Genomic DNA, 27143 nt, shown 5'->3' on the forward strand with positions numbered 1-27143 from the left:
TTTCCAGCACCTCCTGAAAAAACAAAAAAAAACAAACAACAAGCAAAACAAGCAAAAAAACCAACTCAGGGAAGCTGACATAGCTCACTGGTTGAGCACCAGTTTCTCATATACAAGGTCCTGGTTTAATCCCTAGCCATTGGTACCTCAAAAAAAAAGGAATCATAAAAATTAAAATTTAGAAAAAACATGCCAATTTCCACCTCAAAGAAAAATAAGTGTTGGTAGGGATTTATAGAAATTGGCATTTTCACACTCTAGTAGCGGTGTTGTAAATTGGCAAACCCACCACTTTTTTGGATTTCAACTTGATAAGTATCTTTAAATATATGGTTATGTCTTTAGACCCTACAATTCCAAGTTTCAGAATTTATATAAGAAAAAACGTTTGTCAAGATGTTTTCTGGGATATTTATAAAGATGTTTTTTGTAGGATTAATTACACAATTAAAAAAAAACAAAGACAACTTAAATGTCAAAATATTACTATCAAGGGAAGTCGAATTGGCTCAACTGATAGAGCGTCCACCTACCACATGGGAGGTCCAGGGTGCAAACCCAGGGCCTCCTGACCCATGTGGTGAGCTGGTCCATGCGCAGTGCTGATGCGCGCAAGGAGTGCTGTGCCACACAGGGGTGTCCCCCACGTAGGGGAGCCCCACGTGCAAGGAGTGCGCCCTACAAGGAGAGCTGCCCTGTGTGAAAAAGGCGCAGACTGTCCAGGAGTGGCGCTGCACACATGGAGAGCTAACTCAGCAAGATGATGCAACAAAAAAGAGACACGGATTCCTGGTGCCGCTGACAAGAATGCAAGGGGACACAGGAGAACACACAGTGAAGGACACAGAGAGCAGGAAAAGGGGGGAGGGGGGAGAGAAATAAATTTTTTTTAAAAAGGTTAAAAATTATATATATTACTATCAAACAAACCTAACAAATTGTTAGGCAAATTAAAATTATGGTAAATCTATTTAATCAAGTAGAATATAGGTACTGAAACCTATTCATTAAAATAAGAATGAGATACAATTCATAGCTGAGGAGAAAAAACAAGTTACAACAGTACATGCAATTTTTTTTGTTAAAAGTAATGTTCAGAAAATTTCTGGAAGAGTATACATGAAAATATTAATAGTAGTTATCTCTAGGTGGTAGGGTTCCAAATTATTTTTGTCTTATCTTTGATCTTTGATGAGTTTTTCCCAGTTTTCTGCACTGATTACATATTATTTTCAAAATTTGAGGGGAAAATGGATGCTAAAAATTAAATGCACTATGTAAAAGAAGCCACCAGGGAGAGCATGCAGGATACACCCGGGGGGAAGGCTGTTCTCCAAGTGGGGCAACCCTGACCCACTGCAGCCCCCCCAGTGCCACACCCCAAGGCAAGTTCCTTTTCCCTTCAGTTCAGCCAAGTGTAAATTCACATTTTCAAAGGAATTTTGCTGGGAAATCAAGAAAAACTAAAGCCACAGAAACAACCAAGGCACTCCTACAGACCCTCTTCAAAGCGAACTGGAGGGCTGGCTGCTCGTGGCCCCTCGGCCTGGGCCTCGGACCTGGCGTGGTGCCGACCAGCCAGGAGTTCAGGCAGGGGGACCACAGTTTCCTCGCCGACTGTCACCAGCTGGCATGCTGCCCTGGTCTCTCCAGGAACCAGATGCCGCAATACAGCAGGTGAACAGGTGTATTTCTTGAGATGATGTTCTTACCTCCAATCCTGAAAGATACATGTCCTTAATCCTACACACTTGCATAGCAAAGATGATCACCATATTTTAAAACCTAATAAAAATGGATTCCCAGAATTCTGTCCTTACAGTTTTAAAATATAAAATAACACACAGAGTAACAGTAACTGAAAAAGGAAGGTTGCTTTTTCGTATACTGATATCCTATAGTAGGGAGGGGAAAAACTTAACAGGGCAGTTACAGTACTCTGATACACTTTAGAAATATTATAATATCTTTCTAATTGAAATATTAAGATATCACGCAGATTGAAATATTTGTAGACTTTTTGTCCTCAAGGTCTAAAATTAAAGGGAAAAATTCAGTGTACCACAAGAATAAACCGGTCTTGAGAAGGGGTTAAGAAATTTCTAAGTTTTTACTCCAGTTAGTTATTTTAATAAGTTTTCTCATATTCTAAAATAGACTACCAATTTCAAACTTACCTTGCTGGACTCCTTTCATTCTCTGCTTTTTCCCTGGTTCTTTAGAAAATGATCCTAATGCAGTATTTGAGATTTCTTTAGATCGTCTGTACTGTTTCAGCTGATTGGCAAAATCTTCCTCTATTTCCTGACTGTAGTGACCGAAGTTGTCATCACTGTAGGCACTGTATTCATCATATTCCTTATTTTTAAATTTTCTGTTATGTTGAACTTTCTGTGATGCCATGTAGCTTCCTGATATGTGTCCATGCTAAGTGAAAATGGACACTCATTTAGAGGAATTTTCGGTTACGTATAGCAATTAACAGTAACACAGGGAAGTTGAAAGAATGAAGGGGAAAGACAGTGATTAGTCCTGCCTCTTAAATAATACTTTTATACAACACTAAGTTAAATATGGCACACTACAAAACTCCAAGTTAAAAAAAAAAAAAAAGGCAGTAATGGAGGAATCAAAGAACCAAAAACATATAAGACACAAAGAAAGCAAAGTGCTAAATGGCAGAATTAAATCCTTCCTTACCAGTAATTACTTAAAATGTAAATGAGCAGAGCTGGTATAGCTCAGTTGGTTGAGCACCTGCTTTGCATGTATGAGAAGGAGAACTGGGGTGGCTACATAATTATCAATCAAAATAGACTTTAAGTCAAAAAGTTTTTAAAAGACAATGAAAGATATTTACATATTGACAAGAGGATCAATCCAGCAAGAAGAAATAACAATTGTATATATATATATATATACATCTAGCAATAGAACACCAAAATACTTGAAGTTAAAATTGACAGAATGGGGGCGGCAGACTTGGCCCAGTGGTTAGGGCGTCCGTCTACCACCTGGGAGGTCCGCGGTTCAAACCCCAGGCCTCCTTGACCCGTGTGGAGCTGGCCCATGCGCAGTGCTGATGCGTGCAAGGAGTGCCGTGCCACACAGGGGTGTCCCCCGCGTAGGGGAGCCCCACGCGCAAGGAGTGCGCCCCGTAAGGAGAGCCGCCCAGCGCGAAAGGAAGTGTAGCCTGCCCAGAAATGGTACCGCCCACACGGAGAGCTGACACAACAAGATGATGCGACAAAAAGAACAGATTTCGGTGCCGCTGACAACAACAGAAGCAGACAAAGAAGATGCAGCAAATGGACACAGAGAACAGACAACCAGGGTGGAGGCAGGGGAAGGGGAGAGAAATAAATAAATAAATATATCTTTTAAAAAAAAATTGACAGAATGGAAGGGAAAAACAGACAGTTCTACAATAATAGTTGGAGACTTCAATACCGCACTTTCACTAATGGATGGAACAATCAGACAGAAAATCAATAAGAAAACAAAGGAAGTGAACAATAATAGCATATATATAGGGAAGCGGATGTGGCTCAAGTGATAAGGCCACTGCCTACCATAAGGGAGGACCCAAGTTTGATCCCTGGGGCCTCCTGGTGAAAAAGAAGAAGAGAAAGCATGCCTGCGTGGTGAGCCAATGATCACATGGTGAGCTGAGTGCCCATGCGGTGAGCTGAGTGCCCACGCGGTGAGCCAGTGCCCACACGACTGCCCGTGCGGTGATCCAAGTGCCCATGTGGCAAGCTGAGTGCCTGCGCAGCAAGCCAAGTGCCCATGTGGGTGCTCACACAGTGAGCGGAGTGTCCACGTGGTGAGCCAGTGTCCGTGCGACTGCCTATGTGGTGATCCAAGTGCCCATGTGGCAAGCTGAGTGCCCGCATCGTGAGCTGAGTGCCCACGCAACTGCCCGGGTGGTTAGCCAAGTGCCTGTATGGCAAGTTGAGTACCCGCACAGTGAGCTGAGTGCTCACGTGGCGAACCGAGTGCCCACACAGAAAGCCAAGTACCCATGCAATGAGCCAGTGCCCGCGCAAAATGATGATGCAACAAAGACAGACGCAGGAGAGAGTCAAGGTGAAGCACAGCAGAGACCAGAAACTGAGGTGGCACAATTGACAGGGAACCCCTCTCTCCACATCAGAGGTTCCCAGGATCGAATCCCAGTGAATCCTTAGAGGAGAAAAAAGAGAAGACAAAAAAAAGAGAAAACACAGAAGATCACACAGTGAATGGACACAGAAAAAACAGGAGGACAAGGGAGAGGGAAGGAAAGGGGGAAAATAGGCATATATGTATATACACTTCACCCAACAACAGAAGACACACACTCATCTCAAGTACACAGGGATTACTTTCCAGCATAGACCATATGTTAGTCACAAAACAAGTATTAGTAAACTCAAGACTGAGATCATACAAAATATCTTTTCTGACCACAATGGAATGAAACCAGAAATCAGTAATAAAAAGAAAACTGGAAAATTTACCAATATGTGGAAATTAAACAACATAGTCTTAAACAATCAATGGGTCAAAGAAGAAGTCATGAGGGAAATTAAAATAAAGGCAAATGACAATGAAAACATAACATAAAAAAACTTATGAGATGTAGTGAAAGTAGTGCTAGGAGGGAAACCAGTACTGCAAACACCTACGTTAAAAAAAGAAGACAGATCTCAAATCAATAACCTACCTGTATATCTTAACAAACTAGAAAAAGAAAAGCAAACTAAACCCAAAGCTAACTGAAGAAAGGAATAATAAAAGATTAGAGCAGAGATTAATGAAATAGAGAACAGAAAAACAATAGAGATAATCAATAAAAACCAAGAAATGTTTCTTTGAAAAGATTAACAAAACTGGCAAATATTTAGCTAGAGTAAGAAGACTCAAATTATTAAAATCAGAAATGAATGTGAGGACATTACAACATATTCTAGAGAAATACAAGGGATTATAAAGAACACTCTGAACAACTATGTACCAAGAAAGTAGATAACCTAGATGAAATGGACAAATTCCTAGAAACACACAAACTAACAAACTGGCTTAAGAAGTAGAGAATCTGAATAGACCTATAACAAGAAGATGGAATCAGTTATCAAAAACTTCCCAAAAAAGAAAAGTACAGGGTCAGATGGCTTCACTAACGAACTCTACCAAACATTCAAAGAAAAATTAAAACCAATCCTTCCCAAATGCTTCCTAAAAATGAGGGAATACTCCCTACCTCATTCTGTGAGGCCAGAATTACCTCGGTAACAAAACTAAAGACCTTACAAGAAAACTACAGGCCAATATCCCTTATGGTTATAGAAGGAAAATTGCTCAATGAAAACCAGCAAACAGAATTCAGCAGCATATTAAAGGATTACACACCATAACAAAGAAGGATTCGTCCCCAGAATGCAAGGGTGCTTCAACATAGGAAAATCAATCAATATAGTACACCACATTAACGAAACAAAAAATATAATACACCACGTTAATAAGAAAAAACTACATGGTCATTTCAATAGATAGCAAAAAAGCATTTGACAAAATCTTTCATAATAAAAGTGCTCAATAAACTAGGAATAGAAGGGAATTTCCTCCATACAATAAAGACCATATATGAAAAACCCACAACTAATGTCATACTCAGTGGTGAAATATTGAAAGCTTTGCCTCTAAGATCAGAAAGAGGTCAAGGATGCCTTCTTTCACTGCTTGTCTTTAGCATGGTATTGTAAGTTCTAGCCAAAGAAATTAGGCAAGAGGAAGAAACAAAGGTCATCTAAATTGGAAAGAAAGATGTAAAATTATTTCTGTTTAGATTTTTATATAGAAAGTACTAAAGAATCCACAAAATAACTGTTAGAGCTAATAAACAAATTCAGCAAAGTTGTAGAATAGAACAGCAACATGCAAAATCAGTTGTATTTCCACAATGAAGGACCTGAAGTAAGTTAAGAAAACAATTTCATTTATGACAACATCAAAAGTATAAAATACTTAGAAATAAATTTAACCAGGGAAGCAAACATTGAATACCACAAAAATTGCTGAAAGAAATTAAGTCTTCAATAAATGGAAAGACATCTCATGTTCATGGACTGGAAGACAATATTGTTAGGTGACAACACTACACAAAGCAATATATAGGTCCCTATCAAAATCTTGGTGGTTTCTTTTTTGCAGAAATAGAAAAACACATCCTAAAATCCACATGGAATTTCAAGGGACCCTGAAAAGCCCAAAGCATCTCAAATAAGAAAAAGGTGGAGGACTCACACTTCCCAATCTCACAACTTATTACAAAGCTACAGTTATCAAAACAAGTGTGGTTCTGGCACAAGGATAAGCATAGAGGCCAAAAGAATAGAACTGAGAACCCAGAAATAAACTTTCACATACATGGTCAATTAATTTTCAACAATGGCATCAATATCATTCAGTGGAGAAAGGATAGTCTCTTCAACAAATGGTGCTGGCAAAACTGAATATCCATATGCAAAAGAATGAAGTTGGGCCCTTACCCTACACCATATACAAAATTTAACCCACAGTGCATCAAAGATCTGAATTTGAGAGCCAAAATGATAAAACCCTTAGAAGAAAATATAAGGAAAAAATGTTCATGACCTTGGATTTGCAATTGTTTTTTAGGTATGACATCAAAAGCACAGGTAACAAAAGAAAAAATAGATAAACTGGACTTCATCAAAATTAAAAGTGTTTGTATATTAAAGGGCACTATCAAAAAAGTGAAAAGATAGCTCACAGAATGGAAAAAAATATTTTCAAATTATATAATCTGAAAAGTGATTAATATCCAGAATACATAAAGAAATTCTATAATTCAACAACAACAAAGCACAAACAATCCAATTTTTAAAATGGGCAAAGGATTTGAACAGACTTTTCTCCACAGAAGATATGCAAATGGCTAAGTCATAAGAGAAATGGGAAATGCAAACCAAAACCACTATGAGATACCATTTCATATCCACTAGGATAGCTGTAATCAAAATAAATTTTCAAAAAAGGAAAATAGCAAGTGTTGGCAAGGATGTGGAAAAATTAGAACTCTCTTGCATTGCTGGTAGGAATGTAAAGTGGTGCAGCCACTATGGAAAACAGTTTAGCTGCTCCTCAAAGAGTTAAAAATAGAATTATCATATGAAACAGCAATTCCATTCCTAGGTATATGCCCAAAAGAACTGAAAGCAGGGACACAAACAGGTATTTATACACCAATGTCATAGCAACATTATTCAGAAGAGCCAAAAGGTGGACAACCCAAGAGTACATCAACAGATAATAAACAAAATGTGATATATCCATACAATGGAATACTATTCAGCCATAAAAAGGACTGATGTTCTGATACCTGCTACAACATGGATGAACCTTCAAAATAATATGCTATTTGAAACAAATCAGACAGAAAAGGATAAATATTGTATGATTCCACTTGTATGAGGTAGCTAGAAAAGGTAAATTCATAGAGTCAGAACGTAGAATAGAAGTTACCAGAAACTGATGAGAGGGAAGGATGAGGAACTCAAGAGGTACAGAGTTTCTGTCTGGGATATCAAAAAGTTCTAGAAATAATGGTGGTAGTTACACAACATTGTGAATGTTCTTAATACCACTGAATTGTACACTTAAAAGTTGTTAAAATGATCATCAATTGTAACAACTTTTTTACCCCAATGCAAGATATAGGGGTACGGTATATTGGAATCCTGTATTTTATGCATGATTGTTCTGTAAACCTACTTCTCTGATAAAACATTTTTTAAATTGTTAAAATGGTAAATTTTAAGTTGTGTGTACTTTACCACAATAAAAAAGAAACAAGAGTAAACTATGTTCATAAAGCTAAACGCTACTCTACCACAATTACCTGTTAGAATGTTCATGCCTTAGCTTTTCTTTGCCATGTTCCATGTCTCAATATCTGTACATTACATATAGGAATATTTTAAATACCCAGATCATCATACATAAATTCCTTCTCCAAAAAAAAAAAGGAAAAGATCAGAAGATAAGGAAAAGATAGCAGAATAGCTTTGGGTGGAGTGGAAAAATATATATATTCTACTAACTCTGAAAATTCCCAAGTGACATGTATAGACTTATACATATATGTAGAAAATATTGTAAAAAGAAAATGTTTCTATCTGAAATCTAATAGAAAAGGTCGAGTTTTCCTTCATAGTGAAAAGCATCTGGTGTACAAATTGCTCATTAGGAACTATTTATTACAATATACATTATTAATTTTATTTCTTCTTTACAAAAGTATGTGAAAATAAAGAATACAGTGCTAAAGGCTTGTTCACATCTGAAATATTTCTATTCTCTCATATCCTCTGTCAAATTTTTATTTATAAGAAAGCAAGAAAAAATTACACACAATACCACTTGAGGATCTAAAAAGGTCCAGATCAGGACTCATCTTCAGTTTAGTGTGTTTTAAACATAATATAAAAATACAGCCCTGGAAGAACACCTCTATAAGACTATTTGTTTTTTTAAAAATGCAGAAAAATATTAAGAACTCTGCATTAATTATAGAGGAAAATATATAAGGCAAGGAAGAAAACCAATTAACTCATCAATTTTAAATACACTGCATTAGACTTGCTTTAAGCAACACTTTTCCAAGTGTATAAACTCCCTTCTGAAGCCACTACTTCAGAAATTCAGAAGGTGGGAATTACAATTCTAGCCGAAAGGCATTGTTTCTGACAATTCTTTAAAAGCCACTAAGGAAAATAAAAGCAAATTAAAAAAAATAACATCAACATTTAGATTAAGTTGAAGATAAATTAAATTAGTAAACTGAATATGCTGACACTTCCATTTATTAAAAATATTAATGCTTCATGATATATTTCAAAGCTTTACAAATAAAAATTACTTTCTTAATTGCCAAGTAGGAATGATTCTCTGCAGATTAGATGCTGTTATAAAAGTTATAATGCTGTTATAAAAGTGTAATTCCCCACATTAATTCAATTCTTGAGCCTCCATATTCCTACCCCGTCCAGTGGAATTTTCCCTCAACTTTCCACTTAGTCCCCCCAGCTTCCCTCCAGGGCGCCCCTGGGGCTGAAGACATGGGCATGGACTGGGGAGGACTCTGGCTCGCAGTTCCCAGAGCACCTGCCTTGCGAGAGTAGGGCTGCCTCGGTTCCCTGCTGCCCCCCAGGGAGAGCCACATGGGTTCTCTGGTGTAACTCCTGTCATTTCCTGTGAAGTGCACTCTTCAGCAAGGGTCTAGCAAGTAATTTTTCAATCCCTACTGAGAAAAAATAAAAGAATGAAAAAGACTATAGTGGATTTGGCCCAACAGATAGGGATTCCGCCTGACACATGGGAGGTCCAGGGTCCAAGCCCAGGGCCTCCAGACCTGTGCGGTGAGTGGGCCCACACGCAGTGCTGCCATGCACAAGGTGTGCCCTGCCATGAAGGGGTGTCCCCCATGTAGGGGAGCCCCACACGCAAGGAGTGCACCCCATAAGGAAAGCTGCCCTGTGCGAAAAAAGTGCAGCTGCCCAGGAGTGGTGCCACACACACGGAGAGCTGATACAGCATGATGACGCAACAAAAAGAGACACAAATTCCCACAGAAGAACACACAGCAAATGGACACAGAGAGCAGACAACTGGGCGGGGAAGGGTTGGAGGCAGATTAAAAAAAAAAGAAAAAGAAAAAGACTATGAATTCTACCAAACAATGTGGTTTCTCTGATGCCTCTGCTGATCATTAGGCTTATCTACAAGATTGCAAAGCCATCTGCAGGGGCAGATTAGGTTCTGTAAAGCAGAAACAAGTCCCACAGCAATCTCTGGCATACATGAAATAAGGAAATAGGAAGCCCTGAACAACGATGAGGAAAAAGGACATTAAATCCTCTAATTTAGCGCTGGATGTTAATGCTATATTGTATTTCTGGCCTGTAATTGTATGTTATATAGCAGATAGCTATTATCCAGGAAAAGGGGATTTTTAGGATGTAATTATGGTATTATCTAAATCTCCGTAAGTCAACTCTAAAAAGTATTAGGATATGGTATTAACTTTCTTACTAGGTCACTGAAATCCTGAAATCCTCCCCCTGAAAAAAGCAGAAAAGACAATTAAAAAAAAAAATCCACTTGTATATATCAGAGAGCTAACAAATTAGTGAAGGATTACATCCAAGGAGGAGGTGAAAATCCAAAAAAGTGAGCTGCATTTGGAATTGCTTTTGCTTTGAGACCATCAGCCAGTTATGGAGAATCAGCTGGAAGGTTGAATAGCATTTCTGATTCTCCTCTTATTCTATGGAAACAAAAGGTGGAGTTTAGAGTCTGGCAAGGTTGGGAGCCCTTGTAACCCCTGCTCCCCAATTCTGGTGGGATCTCAAAGTGTGAGTCAGGGGTTGCAGCCCAGCCCTAAATCTTCTGGTTGGCCCAGAAAAGTCTCAAATCCTACAACTGGAACAAACTCTGTAAGGGCCCCAAGCACACTTTAGGAACAAGTGTAAATCCTCTCTGGAGGAGAAGAAGCCTCAAATTATTTCCACAAAACGCACTGTACTTTACACAGTAGAAAACAATAACAACAACAAAATACAGGCAGGCATATGAGAAGACCAAACCACATGAAAGAATCCAGAAAAAACAAGGGGGAACAGAAATACAGATTCCAGGTACTGGAATTATGTGGCACAGATTTCAAAATATCTGTGTTTACTATTTTCAAGTATAAGACAATATTAGGATTTTAGTAGGGAACTGGAAACTATGAAAACTACTTAGAAGATCTGAAAAAGAATCAAATTTCTAGACTGAAAAAAACAAATATTGAAGTTAAGAACTTAATAGACGGATTTAAAAGCAAATTCGATTGAGAAGAAAAGAGAAAAGCAATAAAGGATAAAGTAAAGCATATGTGATAAAATGTTAACAACTGGAGAATCTGGGAGAAAAATATACAGATACATATTCTTTACACTCTTCTTGCAACTTTTCTGTAAGTCTGAAATTTTGACAAAATAAAGGGTAATAAAAATCAGGGTGAGTGAGCCCTGTGGTGAAAGATGGACTGTGGTTAACAGTACAAATATAAGTAAAATTCCTTTTCAGATTTTAAAAGAAGACATTTAAATAATACCTCATTTATTCAATGATCACTAATGGAACAACCTCAACTTCAAAGTAAACAACCATCAGAATTTAGAAATAACTCAAAGAAATATAGCGATGGAGTTTCTAAACTCGTAGAGATGAGGAGCACACAATCAGCAGAAGGAATGGAGTTCTTATTGGAGAGCAGCAGACTCTGCTGTCGTTTTAGGAAGGTGCACGCTGACCTGGGAGTGCCAGTGTTTTCCAGACATGGAATAACAACTGATACAGTGAGTACTTTGTTCATACAGTGCAACTTACTAAGAAAGATGTAAGATATTCACGCTATTTTAAAAATGTTTTGTTCAAAATGCTTCAAATAATTTTTGCACTTAAAGAGGTAGATGCCTATTTTCAAAATTCAATTATACCTCATTTTCTAATCATACTGGATAATTAAGTTCTAATGTATTCTTTACTTTCAAAGATTTGAAATTTGTAGCATATATCCTATGAAACATTTTTTTCAAAATACCTGAAAGCAAAGAGATAAAATTGAAAATTTTACTTTTCTCTCTCAAAGGCAATACCTGAGGAAATGGAATGTCACGATCCCTGTAGAAACCAGTTCCTTTTTTATGGGAACTTTCTGTCCTTTCAACATCTGAACCAAGACTGTAGTCTGATCCACCATCACTAGATGGAGAATTATGCTGGAGAGAGAGAAAAGACAAAAAAATTACATTTGCAGAAAGAAATTTAGCTAATAACTAGAAAGCTAGTTTCAGTAAGAGGTGCTAACCAGTAGATGACACTATCCTCGTAGACTCTGAAATGCTAACTCAAAGTCTCGCTCCAAAGGCCACACCACGCCCTTCTCTCTGGTTCTCAGGGATCGAGAACATCTCCTTAGCTTAGGGACTTTTTCAGCATTTTCCCTTTGGCCTCAGAACTTCAAGCAGAAATATCGCTTCTCTGTACTATAAAATTATCTTAGGTTTAAGCTAATCTTAAAGAAAAAAAGAATTGGTTCATCACCAAAAAGGGTTCTAGAACACAAGTAGAACATGTATTAGTTTGTATTTACCTAAAATGGCTTAGAGTTCTATTCTATTTACCAAAACACTCCAAATTACAAATATGAAATAAATCGATCCCACAAAACTGAACAAAAATTAAATGAAAACCATAAGTAGTTGATAATGATTGACAAAGTTTTTTCACGTAGGACTGCAGTTTTCAAAGAAATATCTCTTACAACTGGTCAGAATAATTACCTTCCCCATTGCACAACTTCTCTAGTGTTCTCCAAGTTTTCACCAATAAGATGCTGACTCTGTAATTTTATCATCTTTATAGTCCCAGCATCTAGTTATAGAGCCAATTCAGTAAAATTTCCTGAACTAAACTGAAATCTAATTCTTATGAACGGGAGAGTATTTTACTCTACTTCATTCTTAAAGGGTCTTTTGTACAGGAAGACAAACTGTTTTCCTCTGTTTTTAAGTCCACTGGGGTTTATTTTTGTGGTGGTGGTAATTTCGCTTTTGTTGATTTGATAGGTGATATGAAGAAATATTTTTATAGATACATTGTTGAAATGTTTCACTTTAACTGCATGTTCCTAATCATTGTTGGCTAGGCTTAGAAAGAAACAACCCTTTAAATAGCCAAGTTTGCTCAGTTTTAAGGAAAACCTTTCACTAGAGGAATAGTAAAGGGACTAAGACTTGCTCAAAAAGAAGTTCAAATGAAGATACTTCATTCAGAGAAGATAAGATTCTGTTTAAGGGGGAGAAGGGTCTTCAAGATATTCCAAAAATAAATTAAAAAGGCTACAACATACAGACTTTGTGGCTCATATACAATGAAAAAAAAAGTAACTGTTGACTTGAAATCAGCAATTGAACCACATTAGAAATACCTGGAATTAGTAGAGAGTAATTAGAAGTTTTTTGTTTTTTTTTTCTACACAAATTTGTCTTTATGAAGGAAGTAATCACTCATAGAAGTTATTTAAAAACTAAAAAGAAATGGTACACTTTAGGATGGTACAATTTTTATTTCAGAGTTTCTGTTTCCTTTTTTCTCTCCATTTAAAAAATATAAGCAAACAGCTCAAATTGTTTGTTTACTGTTTGAAATTGTTCCTTTGATTTTTATTATTTTATCTATAATATACTGGCGGATTATTTTCTTCAATATACTTGGGTTGGTAAATACTAAAGTTCAAGTTTAAATAATTATGTTTAGGGAAACAGATATGGCTTAACCAATTGGGCTCCTGTCTACCACATAGGAGGTCCAGGGTTTGATACCCAGGGCCTCCTGGTGAGGGCAAGCTGGCTCACATGGAGTGCCAGCCCACGCTGGAATGCCACCCCATGCAGGAGTGCACCCCTGCGTGGGAATGCTGCACAGCATGGGAAAGCTGTCCCACGCAGGAGTGCCAGCCAATGCTAAGAGTTGGCATAGGAAGATGACACACAAGACACAGAGGAGAGAAAATAAGAAGATGCATCAGAACAGGGAGTTGAGGTGGCACAAGAGAGTGATCGCCTCTCTCCCACTCCAGAAGGTCCCAGGATCGGTTCCTGGAGCCGCCAAATGAGAATACAAGCAGACACAGAAGATCACACAGCTAATGGACAGAGTGCAGAAATGGGGGGGGAACAGGGGGAGTGGGGAGAAGTAAGTAAAATAAATCTTTAAAAAAATTGTTTATGACAGAACTCTTCACAAGCCAACATTAGCTCGCCAATGATGAGGAAAGAGAGCAAACACATACAGTTCAAGGAGCAATTAGCCAGAAAGCTACTTTGTGACCCCCTTAAATACTCAAATAGTGACAGAAAGAATTTAGGGACTTAGGCGAATTCCCCCAACATGCCATCCTTTGCAGGCTCTTTTGCCTTTGTATCTGGAATGTCCTTTGGCCAACTAGCCAAGTCCTCCTGTCCTTCAAGATTAGCATAATCTACATGTCCAATAGTAAGAGAATGGTTTGCTAAAGTACAGAAATAGCATCAATTAAAATGGTATTTTGGAAGATTTTATAGTAACATGCAAATATATTTCTTTTTATATTAAGTGAAAATGCAAAACATAAAATGAATTAAACAGTATTATCTCCAATATTAAGAGGAAAAGGACACAGAAAAAGACAAAGGAAATGCAGCAAAATATTAAGTGGTTTTGTAGTTAAATTTTTGACGATTTTCTTTTCTTTTGATGTTTCTATATTGTTTCATTTTCTTTGAATGCATAGCTTATACCTTGAAAAAAGTCTTGATTATTTTTTAAGACCAAATTCAAGGATTTCCTCCTCTTGGAATTTTTTTCTGTCTTCCTCAATGACAAAAAAAAGATACTCAACAAATGTTTTCTGTGGTATTCTGAATGCTGTGTGGGATGTTTACAAAGAGGAAAAGGCTTCTCGTTCTTCTGTATATACTTTGCCTTAAAACCCCAAAGGCTCTGTACTCTTCCCATTCTCTCTCTCTCTTTCTTTAAAGATTTATTTATTTCTCTCTCCTTCCCCCTGTTGTCTGCCTTCTGTGTCCATTTACTGTGTGTTCTTCTGTGTCCTTGTCAGGCGGCACCAGGAATCTGTCTCATTTTGCTGTCAGCTATCTGTGCATGCAGCACCACTCCTGGGGGGGCTGCACTTTTTCCATGCAGGACAGCTTTCCTTGAGGGGCACCCCTACGCAGGGGGCATCCCTATGTGGCATGACACTCCGTGCATGCAGCAGCACTGCACGTGGGCCAGCTTACCACATGGGCCAGGAGGCCCTTGGTATCAAACCCTGGACCTCCTATATGGTAGGTGGACGCTCTATCAGTTGAGTCACATCTGCTTCCCCCATTCTCTTGATAGAGCACCCCCCTGAAGTTTCAGCTCTCATGGACATTCAAAATTATTCCATAACTACATTTCTAGCTGAAACTCTCCACCTTGTAATTTCCAATGCATTCAGTAGAACTCCCTCCGGACATTTCATTTTTGCCTCAAACTCATCATATCTAAATTAAAATTCATTATGTTTTCTCCTAAACTAGCTCTACCTATTCTCTGACATTTAGCTGTTACTAATAGCACCATTCTTCTTGGCTAGAAAGGTGGGAATCAAATTTGATTTCTCCCTTTCACACCTCTCCATGTTTCCTTTTATGGGACTTCTTAGATTTATCTCCTTCTCACCATTCTTACTGCCACACACTTGGATCAGGCTCTTATCCTCCAATATATTAAATTCCAATATAGTCTTGTCTAAAACAAAGCCTGTACAGTATAAATGATAATCTTGTTATCACATGCATAAGAAAACTACCTGGAAGACTACATACCAATTGTCATCTGGGGAATGAAGTTACAGAGAGCCTTCCTATTTATTTATTTCTATGATGATCATGAATTTTTAAAATAATTAACTTTATATTATTTTGATAATCATTTACAAATAATACATAAATGTTACTTCCATGGCCAATTAAAAAAAATTTCTCAAAAAGTTAAACAAACATAATTACCATATAACCCCAGCAATTCCACTTGTAAGTCTATAACCAAGAGAATTGAAAACAGGGACTCAAACAAATACTTACACCCCTCATTCATAGCAGCATTATTCACAAGAGCCAAATGCTAGAAACAACCTAAATGTCCATCAACAGAGAAGAGATAAACAAAAGGTGAAGTATCCATACAAGGGAATACTCTTCAGCCATAAAATGGTATGAAGTTCTGATTACAGGTGACAACATGGATGAACCTTGAAAACATTATGCTGAGTGAAATAAGCTAGATACAAAAGGTCAAAAATGTTATATGATTCTACTTATCTGAAGTATCTATAATAAGCAAAATCATAGTGACAGGAAGTAGATTAGAGTTTACCAGAGGCAGAGAAGAGGGAAAAGTGGGTACAGAGTATCTGTTTGAGATGCTGCTCTATCTAAATATCTAAATTTCCATCTGTGTTGGATCTATTTCAGAGGATTGTTTTTTGCTCCATTGTTGTTAACTTTTCTAAGCACCACCTCACACTGTTTTAATTACAGAGGCTTTATTTTGCTTTAATATCGTAAGGGTCACCCCACGTATCCTTTTTCAGATTTTTCTATCTGCTCTTGGGTAGTGTTTTAAGAGTTATATCCACAAATGCTTTAATACCTTTCCCCTCAAGGAGTGTGGGCTGGACTTAGCAACTCCTTTCTAGCAACAGAATATGTGAGAAGTAGGCCCATATCCTTCCTAAGATTAGGTAATAGCAAGACAATAGCTTCTACCTCAGGTGCACTCTTGCTCTCACTCACTCTTGGATCACTCATCCTGGGGGAAGCAAGCTGACATTCCATGAGGACACAGAGGCAGCCTTGGTGTGGTACACCTGGTGAGCAGCTGTGCCCTACAGCATGAGTGAGTGTACAAAGCGTACAAAACAGTCCTGCCTCATCAGGCCTTGAGAAGCCTATACATTGACCTCCTAAGAGATGCTCCCAGGGAAGCGGATGTGGCTCAACTGATAGAGCATCCACCTACCATATAAAAGGTTCAGGGTTCGGTACCCAGGGCCTCCTGATCCATGTGGTGAGCTGGCCCATGAGCAGTGCTGCCGTGCGTAAGGAGTGCCATGCCATGCAGGACCGACCCCTGCATAGGGAAGCCTCACAAGCAAGTAGTGCACACTGCAAGGAGAGCTGCCCCATGTGAAAAAGCACAGCCTGCCAAGGAGTGGCACTGCATGCACGGAGAACTGAAGCAGCAAGATGACACAATGAAAAGAGACACAGATTCCCGGTGCTGCCTGTAAGAATGCAAGCAGACACAGAAGAACACATAGTGAATGGACACAGAGAGCAGACAATGGGGGTGTGGGGAAGGGGAGAGAAATAAATCTTTGAAAAAAAAAAAAAAAAAAGAGATGCTCCCAGATTCATGACCCACAGAAACTGGGAGGTATTTAATTTTTGTTGTTTTAAGTTTCTAAATTTGGGGTAATTTGTTGTACAACAGTAGATACCCAATACAGATTTTGGTATCTGGAGATGGTTTGCTGCTGTAACAAATATCTAAAAGTAGGAGTGGTTTGGGAACCTGGAGAGACTCCAAGGAGTGAGTTTATGGAAGCCTAAACTGCCTGGAATTACTCTTCTTTGAATTTTGGACTTTGAGGCAACTTCAAGAAATTAAGGAACATCTTACAAAACCTGAAAGAAGGGAGATCCTTGTTATGAAGTAGCAGAATATTTAGCAACACTGGTGCCTGCAATAAAGTGGAAAACAGAAAACGTGCCTAAGGAAGTAGGTGGACTGGTTAAGATCTCCAAGCAAAAAGCTAAAAGTGCCGCACACACGTTGACTTCTTGCTGCTTGGAGTAAAATGTGAGAGGAGAGAGAGAGATTAAAAGAGGACTGCTAAACAAAAAGGAGCCAGGACATGATGGTTTTGAAAGTTCTCAGCCTCTCCAGAAGGCAAACAATGCAAAAATTCAGAACTAGCTCCCAAACAAAGATCAAAGTCAACGCACTGTCAGGAAAATGCTGTCTGTAGCAGTTTGATATGGTCATGAATTCCAAAAAGAGATACTGGATTATGTTTGTAATCTGGTTTATACCTGGGCATGATTAAGTTATGATTAGGGCTCTGATTGGGCCATGTCATTAGGGCATGGCAAAGGACAGAGTTGGGGGTTTTTGATGTTGGAGTTTGATGCTGAAGCCTTAAGCTGGAGCCTCGGGAAGTACGCTCACAGAGGAAAGAGAAGGAAGTCCCAGGAAGAGAGGAACCCTGAGCCCAGGAAGAAACAAGTCCTGGCAAGAGAGGAACCCTGAGCCCAAAGAGAAGTAAGACCCTGGAAGAGAGGAACCCAGGAAGCCTGAACCCTCGCAGATATCAGCAGCCATCTTGCTCCAACATGTGAAAATGACTTTGGTGAGGGAAGTAACTTATGCTTTACAGCCTGGTATCTGTAAGCTCCTACCCCAAATAAATACCCTTTATAAAAACCAACCAATTTCTGGTACTTTGCATCAGCACCCCTTTGGCTGACTAATATACCGTCTAAATATACAGTTGATGGTAAAACTGTAAAAACTTATGTTAACAACTCAGAAGGATCTAAGATGGTGCCTCAGAGTACTAGTCAGTCAGGAAAAAGAAAAAGATCTTTTAAGGATTAAGGATATGCCTCAGAGATCTTGTCAAAAGAACAATAAGGACTCCAAGTCACTGAAGGGCTTATCTTGAAGAAATCAATGGATGCTGGATGTACTGATACCTAAGGTAATGAACCTGCAGTTCACAGGAGGAGGTCCACAAAGTTTTCAAAAACTCTTATCAGCAGAAACCTGGCCAGACTGGACTGAAAGGGACAGAGAGAGTACCAAATGAAGAGAAGCCACTAACACACCACTACCACCACCAAAATCAAATTTCAGGAAGCAGACTCAGCTGTGATTCTACAACCTTTCAGGAGGAAGGAAGGGGACTAGCAGGGAAAAACCAAAGGCCCAGAGGGTCAAGCCGCCCTGGACAATGCTTCCCAGGCCTGAAACCTAGGCAAAAAACTCAGGAGGAGACCATGTGGTGAGGCAATACGTGATCTCTGAAGGTTTGGCAGAATTCTGTGAAAACATCTGGCCTCTGTGCTTCTTAGTTGAGGATATATTACACTACCTTCTCTAACAGATTTTTTGACTGTGGAATCGATTTTAAGTAGTATTTTTCGAGAAAATTATCCATTTCATCTTGGTTTTTATACTTGTTTTCATAGTCATATAATTAAGTCTTTCAAAGGTTTAATAGTTATTTCACCCTCAACATATATAATTTATGCTTTCCCTTCTTTTTTTATTAGGTTGGCCAAGGATTTCTATATGCTATTAACTGTTTTTTGTTTTTTTTAAAGTACTGGTTGTCTATTCTAACTCATTAAGTTCTGCTTGTAACTTTATTCTTTCCTCTTTATTTCGTTTTGCTTTGTTGTTTTTCTCTTTTCAAGTTGGTGATTAATTCACTTATTATTTTTTCATTTTTGTTGCTATGCATATTTTATACTATTCTATATTTTTCTGACAATTACTTTAGTTACATTCTATAGATACTGATATGTCAAGATTTTATTATCATTAGCTTCAAGAAATTCTGCAGTTTTAATTTTTATTTCCCCTATGTTCAATGGGCTGTTCAAACAAAAGGGCATTTTTGTTTTCTGACTTTGTTATTAATGTCTAGTTTTATTGCATTGTGGTTGAGACCGTTCTTTGTATTATTTCTATTCTATTGAATTAACTGGGGATTTCTTTGTGGTCCTTGATTTTTATGAATATTCCAACTATATTTGAGAGGAATCCATATTCTCAGAATTCAGAGTTTAGTATATATTTGTAATAGCTCCTCAATATTCTTACTAACTTTTCATCTACTTGACTGATCTCTTTGGATTAAAAGAGGATATTGATACTTCTATTATTAATGTGTACTTTTATCCGTTTCTTTTTCCAGTCTCTGTTGTTTCTGCTTTATGAAAGTTGCTGTGTTTGGGTGTCTACAATATTAATAACATATCTTGGCTGTGAATTTTAACCTTTAATGTTAAAAAGGTCCTTCTTTGTTCCTTTTAGAGTCTTTTTGAGCTGAATTCAACTTTTTCAGATATTAATATTGTGACTTTTGCTTCTCTTTCTTTGCATTTGGCTGGTATAGCTTCATCCATTTTAAAAATCTTTCTCTTCAAAACAGCTTACTTAGACTTGGATTTTGCATTGTTGGACGGTATATCTTTTGATATTTAGGAAAGTTTGTATTTAATGACTTCCTTCATACTGCCTTTACCCAATAATCTTAGTCTGCATCCCTTTTTTGCATACTGTGTCTACTGATAGGAACAATCACCCCATAATTCATAACTGAATATTTGTTTTCTCTCAGTTAATGACTATAAGGCAATCAGCAAGCTTATTCTGCTTACCATATACTCTTCCTCTTTTCAATTTTTTTTTACAGTTTAATGTTCTAATACATAACATAGTGCCCCCTTTTATGTCTACCATTTAGTCTTTTACAAGTATGTGTGTACACAGGTCTCTCTCTTGTTCACGCCAATCATTTTGGTTATCTGAATTGGTTCTCTAGTAGATTCCACAGGGAGGCTCATGGGAACAATATTTCCTGAGTTCTTATATGTACTGTTTGTCTGAAGTCATTATATTTGAAGATCAGTATTTAACTTGATATAAAATCTATGGCTCACTTTTTATTTCCTTGAGTGTCTTATTTAAATATGTTATTCCATTGTCTTCCGGCATAAAGGTTTGATGTCAAAATTTTTAATATAAATCTGATTTTCATTTCTTAATGAGATAAATGGTCTTTTTGCCTGGATGATCAGAGGATTTGTCCTAACCAACCCCCCCCCCCCCGCCCAATTCTATATATACTGTTTGATCACAGCCTGTTTTGTATTCTTAATTTTTTTATCACTTTGAAATATTAGGTTAAATTTTCCCATGTTTTACCAGCATTCCTTCTTTTCTAAAAGGATATTATTCTCCACATTATTCTATTTTCACTTCTGATAAACTGTAAGTGATGTGACCATGATCCTCCCCTGTTGCTTATGTGTAAGAGGGGAGAATGGCCAGGAAAGCTTTTCTAGCTTTAGACTCTAGCAGTATCTCTTCTGTTGTTTAATGAAGTATTAAAAAATATGGACTTATGTCTTCTGAGATATGCCTCCTCTTCTCCTTTACCTCATTTTTATGTAAATGACCATTGCTTTCCTTGGCCTCTGGTATGTCTACCCTCTCAATTTAGATTCTATCCCAGAAGTTACCTCCTTATTGTGGGCCTCTGCTCTAGAAGAGGGATTTGGTTGATGAGAATTAGGAGTTCATCAGGTCCAGACTGTCCCAACACCACCCAATTATTCTGTGGTCCCCTTGTGGTAGTTTGAGATTTATGAATACAAAAAAAAAAAACAACCCAGATGTTTATAAACTAATCTATTCCTCTGGGTGTGATACCCTTTGATTGTATTAAATTCAAAGGTTTTTAAGTTTACTTGATGAAAGATTAGGGCTTTGATTCATCATGTCAGTAGGGCATGACTCAGGGTTGAGTCCACAGCCCCTTGGTGGACTGACATAAATGGACACACAGGAAGAGAAAGAGTGCCATAGACATGGAAGAGGAGAGAACATTGATCCTGTGGCCCCAGGAAGAGAGATGAGCTATTCACCTGAGAGTTTGCAGCTAAAGAGAAAGGAGCAGCTGAGCAGCTGGTAATAAGGCCTGGAAGGAAATGAGCCTTATGCCAGCCTACAGCTGACATCAGAAGAAGCTGGAACCATGGAGCCTCAAAAGGAAGAAGAGACCAGGTAGAGCTCACCTGCCATCTTGTTTCAATATGTAGCAGCTGACTTTGGTGAGAAAGTACTTCTTATGGTACCTTGAGTTGGACTATTTAGGGCCTTCTAAGTGTAAGCTTTTACCCCAAATAAATACCCTTTATAAAAGCCAACAAAAAAAAATTAAAATAAAATAAAATAAAAGCCAACAGATTTCTGGTACTTTTTATTGGCACCCCTTTGGCTGACTAATACAGAACCAAAATGTTGGAACAGTTTCATAAATAGGTAAGGGGAATTTTTTGGAAGAATTGTGAGACGCATGATAGAAAAGGCTTAGATTGCTTTGAAGAGACTGTTGGTAGTAGTACGGAGCCTAAAGTTATCTCTGATAAGGCCTTAGAAGGAAGTGATGAAACTATTATTGGAAACTGGAAGAAAGGCGATCCATGTTTTAAAGTTGCAGAGAACTTAGTAGAATTGACTCCTGATGTTATATGGAAGGCAGAATTTGAAAATTACAAGTTTGGACATTTAGCCAAGGAGATTTTCAAACTAAATGTGGAAAATGCAGCTTGGTTTCTCCTTGCAGTTTATAGTAAAATGTTACAGGAAAGAGATAAGCTGGTAACTGAATTGTTGGGCACAAAGAAACCATAAACTGAGTCTAGAAATTCCAAGCTTCCGGAAATCAAGCCCGCAGATGATAGTGTCCCATTTGAGAAATTAACTGAACTTAGAACTTGTAAGTCAGAATTGAAAATGCAGTTATCCAGGAAAGACTCAAGGAAAGTCTTACTGTCTGTTGGCTTGGACCCCTGCTCCTACATGCTGAACCAACAAGCTTTTTGTGAGAGCTGTATGACTAGCTGTAAAACTACCGTCAGCCTAGACTAAAAGGGACATGAAGGGGAGAGATGGAAGGGAAAACAGCTCTAAGAGGAAAACCAAGGAAGCTGAGGTCTGGAATTAAAAACATCTCCTTGGGTCAAGAGAGGGACCTCACCCATGTGTATGGAGAGGGTGAGTTTGCCCTGAAACCATTCCTGCATTTTTGGTAACTGCATCAGAGTCTATCTCACTCTCCCAGTACCAATTGTGTATTAGTCAGCCAAAGGGGTGCCAATAAAAAGTATCAGAAATCTGTTGACTTTTATAAAGGGTATTTATTTGGGGTAAAAGCTTACACTTACAAGGCCCTAAATAGTCCAACTCAAAGTACCATAAAAGGTACTTTCTCACCAAAGTCAGCACCACATGTTGAAGCAAGATGGTGGATGATATCTGCCTTGTCTCTCCTTCCTTCTTCCTCTTAAGGTTCCTTGGTCCCAGCTTCTTCTGATGTCAGCCTTGGGCTGGCATAGGGCTCATTTCTTTCTGGACATTCTCAGCCATTCAGCTGCTCTGTTCTCTTTAGCTGCAACTCTTAGGCGAATGGCTCCTCTCTCTTCCCGGGACTGCAGGATCAAAGTTCTCTCCTCTTCCATGTCTATGGAGTGCTCTCTCTTCCTTTGTGTCTTCTTGAGTGAGTATCTGTTTATATTAGTCCATCAAGGGGGCCAGAGCTCAACCCTGATTCATGCCCTACTGACATGGCTGAATCAAAGCCCTAATCCTAACAGGTAATTTAATCAAGACATGTCAGCTGATCTAATGCATTCAAAGGGCATCACACTCAGAGGAATAGATTAGTTTACAAACATAAACCTTTCTCTTTTCTGGGGATTCATAAATAATCTCAAACTGCCATACTCCACCCTCTGAATTCCAAAAAAGATATTACAATATTCAAAAAAATCTTATTTCAGGAGCAATGCTAAGTATAAAATCACATTGCAATCAGTTTATAGAAATACAGTTTGTCTTGGGGCAAAGTCCCCTCTGGCTGTAGACCAGTGAAACCCATAAAACAATATATCTGCTTCCAATACAGAAAGGGGCAGACATAGGACAAACATTTGCATTACCATAAAGAGAATTTGGAGGGAAACTTAAGTCACTGGTCCCCAATAGTTCTGAAAACCTGCAGGGCATACGCCATTGGATTTCAAAGTCTGAGAGTCATTCTTAAAATAATGGTTTCTTCTTGGCACCTTATGAGGGCCCACCATTCCCATAGGCTTGCACAATGGCCATTTTCTTGGTTCCACCCTCATCAAGCATCTGGCAACTGAGCTCCAGCCCTCACCCTCTAAGAACATTGGGTTAATGGCTACTCCATCACCAATCTCTGGGGTATAGTCTCAACCCCCTTAGTACAGTGATGTGGTGGCAACATTCTCCCTAATTTCTGGCCTACAGGCCCAACCTTCACAGAACAGTGAGGTGGTAACTTGGCCTTCCCTAGTCTGTGGGGAACAGGCCCACCAATCTCAGAGCAATGGGGTGCCAGCCTCACTCTACTCAGCACTTGGGGCATGTGCACCACCCTCTCTGTAGCCTGAGTGGCAAAATTCTCCCTGAACAGTCCCCGTCAGCTGATTAATATACCTTGTACTCACCTGTGAATTGAAGCTAGTAAAATCCCCTCCCACTTTCTGCTGCTTTTCATAGAATGATCCACTTTCCATTTTGAGTGGAACCTCTCCCTTTGGGATGAATATCTATTAATTTGTTTTCTGAAAGTGCCTTTGCCTTCCCTCTGCTTTCTTCTGCACAGTTGTTTATCCTACACTGGTCTCCTTGTTGTCTGTGGTTTAGACCCATCTATTTGTATTTTTGAGGTTTGTGGGGATAACTTGCTACTTCGGTTTTTTCATAGATGTTGTTCATGGATTTTGCTTTTACCCTAGTTACTCTGTCTGTTTTTATAGGGGGAATTCAGGGAGTTTCAAAAACTACCCCAGCACTGCTGCCAACTTTCCCTGATTAATCTGTCAGCATAGACTCCCCTTCTCCCCACCTGTGGCTGAATGAGATTATTTATGAATTCCAAAAAGAGAGATTAGGTTTGTAAACTGGTCTAGTCCTCTGGGCATGATACCCTTTGATTCCATTAGATTCAGCTGAGATGTCCTTTATTAAATTATGTTGAGATCAGGGCTCTGATTCAACCGAGTCAGTAGGGTATAACTCAAGTTAAGTCCCCACTCCCTTGGTGGGCTCTATAAACAGACACTCACTCAACACAACACACGGAAGAAGACACGAAAGAGGAGAAAGAACTTGGTCATTTCAATCCTTCCATGTGACAGAAAGAAGGCTCAAATAGCTAAGGCCCCAGGAAGAGAGACGAGCCCTAAGCCAGCCTGGAGCTGAGACAGAGGAAGGCTGAAAGAACCCTGCAGATATCAGCAACCATCCTGCTTCAACACCTGGCAACTGACTTGGTGAGAAAGGAAGCTCAAACCGGACCCTTTAGGGCCTTGTAACTGTAAGTTTTTACCCCAAATACCCTTTATAAAAGCCAACGGATTTCTGATACTTTGCATCAGCATCCCTTTAGCTGACTAATACACCACCCCAAAACACAACATTCTCTATCTAGCACCCTACTATTGTCTTGATAGCATTTTTTTTTAATGTATTGCTTCTCTCCTTCCCTTTTCAATGTCATCTCTAATAACAGCAGAGACTTTGTTCCACTCAACACTATGACCCCTAGTATCTAGCAGAGAGGCTTCCACAGCAAGCACTCTGTAATATGAATGAATGAATGAATGATAATGTTAATACTGCTAATCCAAATCTACAAAGAAGAAAACTTTCTTCCCTTAACCTTTCATTATCCTTGCATACAATCTTCCATAAACTAAAAAGATTATTTGTTTTAATATGTATTAAAGTTACCTGGATTATTTTTAATCTTTATTTTAAAATAATTATTTTAATCTTTATGTTCAGAAAACGTATTAATCACTAATAAAAAATCTAATTCATATGTTTTATAAGAAACTAGGCAATGATTTATAGTTTCTAATTATCATTCACAGAAATCTATGAAAGAATAAAAAATAGATTCTAACTAACCTTGTGTTTCTCATGTTTCCTCCTTTTGGATTTTTTCTTCTCTCTTTCTTTCTTATGTTTTTTTCTTGATTTTCGGTAGGCTTTCTCATTTTTCTGCTTTTCGTCCTCTTTTGTTTCCTTTTCTTGTGTTTCTTCATATGCTCCATCATCTATTTCACCATCTTCTAATTCACCATCTTCTCTGTAGAACACAGTGACAACTTTAATTTTCAAATGTCAATTCTAAAACAAATCTTATAAAAACATTTTCTTAGTTTAAAAACATAATCTTTCCGGGGGGGGAGGGGGGTTGCAGATTTCAAAAGAAAAAAAGGCCATACCAAGAATCCAGTTTGTAATAACATTCATCATTTTCTTCTAAGACCTCATCAGAAGTATCTTTAGCATCCATATTTCTACCAACAGTCTCTTCAAAGCAATCTAGGCCTTTTCTATCAAATCCCTCGCAATACTCTCAGCCTCCACCCACGAACCAATTCCAAAGCCGTTTCCACATTTTTTATATTTGCAATAGCAGCATCCCACTCTCCCAGTACCAAAACCTGTTTTAGTTTCTAAAGCTGCCGAATGCAGATACCATGAAATGGACTGGCTTAACAATGGGAATTTATTAGTTTACAGTTTGAGACCAATTAAATGTCCCTATCAAGGCAATGCTTTCTTCCCGAAGACGAGCAGCAGCAGTCTTTGTTCCTCTGCCACAAGGCAGGGCTCATGGTGCCGTCTGCTAGTCTCTCCCTTCTCTTCCAGGTTTCACAGATTTCAGTTTCTTGTTTTCAGTGGCAGGATTAAAACCCATCCTGGGGAAGCGGACTTGGCTTAAGTGATAGAGCGTCCATCTACCACATGGGAGGTCCGGGGTTCAAACCCAGGGCCTCCTGACCCGTATGGTGAGCTGACCCATGCATAGTGCTGATGCGTGCAAGGAGTGCCGTGCCACACGGGGCCCTGCGTAGGGGAGCCCCACATGCAAGGAGTATACCCCGTAAAGAGAGACGCCCCACACAAAAAAAGCACAGCCTGCCCGGGAGTGGCACCACACGCACGGAGAGCTGACGCAGTAAGATGATGCAACAAAAAGAGACACAGATTCCTGGTGCTGCTGACAAAAAAAAAAATGCAAGCAGACACAGAAGAACACATAGCGAATGGACACAGAGAGCAGACAACGGGGGTGGGGGGGGGTAGGCAGGGGAGAGGTTGGGGCGGGAAAGGGGAAAGATAAATATAAAAAACAAACAAACAAACAAACAAAACCCATCGTGGATGAAGTGGGTCACACCTTGTTTCAGTTTGCCAAAGAGCTGCTGATGGAAACTATCAGAAATCTGTTGGCATTTACAAAGGGGATTTATTTGGGATAAAAGTTTACAGTTTCAAGGCCATGAAAAGTCCAAACTTAGGCTTTCTCACAGAAGTCAGCTACTGTTGATCCCAATATGTTACCAGGTGGTGAAGCCAGATGGCCCACCAATCTGCAAGGTTTCAGTCTTTCCCTCCCAGCTCACTGTCTCCTCTTAGCTGCTCTATGAGCTTTGTGCTAAGTGATCCTGTAGTCATCTGTCTCCTGGTATAGAGTTTGTACCTTAGGGCTTCTGTCCTTGCAGCTTGGCTGGCAGCAAAACTAGAGTCTTTATATCAGACTCAGCAAGGGGGCAGGTACACGACCTAAGTCACACCTCACTGACATAAAAAACAGC

At 38.8% G+C, this 27143-nt stretch overlaps 1 protein-coding gene across 2 annotated transcripts in view; it reads right to left on the reverse strand.

The window, feature by feature from the left end:
• The window catches only part of ZC3H6 (zinc finger CCCH-type containing 6), a 94774-nt gene that overhangs the window by 43389 nt on the left and 24242 nt on the right, over positions 1–27143 (reverse strand). Inside the window, exons 2-4 of one of the 2 annotated variants that reach the window (XM_071208696.1) lie at positions 25444–25624; positions 11712–11834; positions 2178–2427 (exon numbers count right to left, since the gene is read on the reverse strand). In XM_071208696.1, the coding sequence (XP_071064797.1) occupies positions 2178–2427; positions 11712–11834; positions 25444–25624 (554 nt within the window). The remainder of the gene's footprint in view (positions 1–2177; positions 2428–11711; positions 11835–25443; positions 25625–27143) is intronic. The other variant, XM_071208697.1, reaches the window with a different exon arrangement.

This window comes from Dasypus novemcinctus, chromosome 17 (assembly GCF_030445035.2).
Source record: "Dasypus novemcinctus isolate mDasNov1 chromosome 17, mDasNov1.1.hap2, whole genome shotgun sequence".
NCBI lineage: Eukaryota > Metazoa > Chordata > Mammalia > Cingulata > Dasypodidae > Dasypus > Dasypus novemcinctus.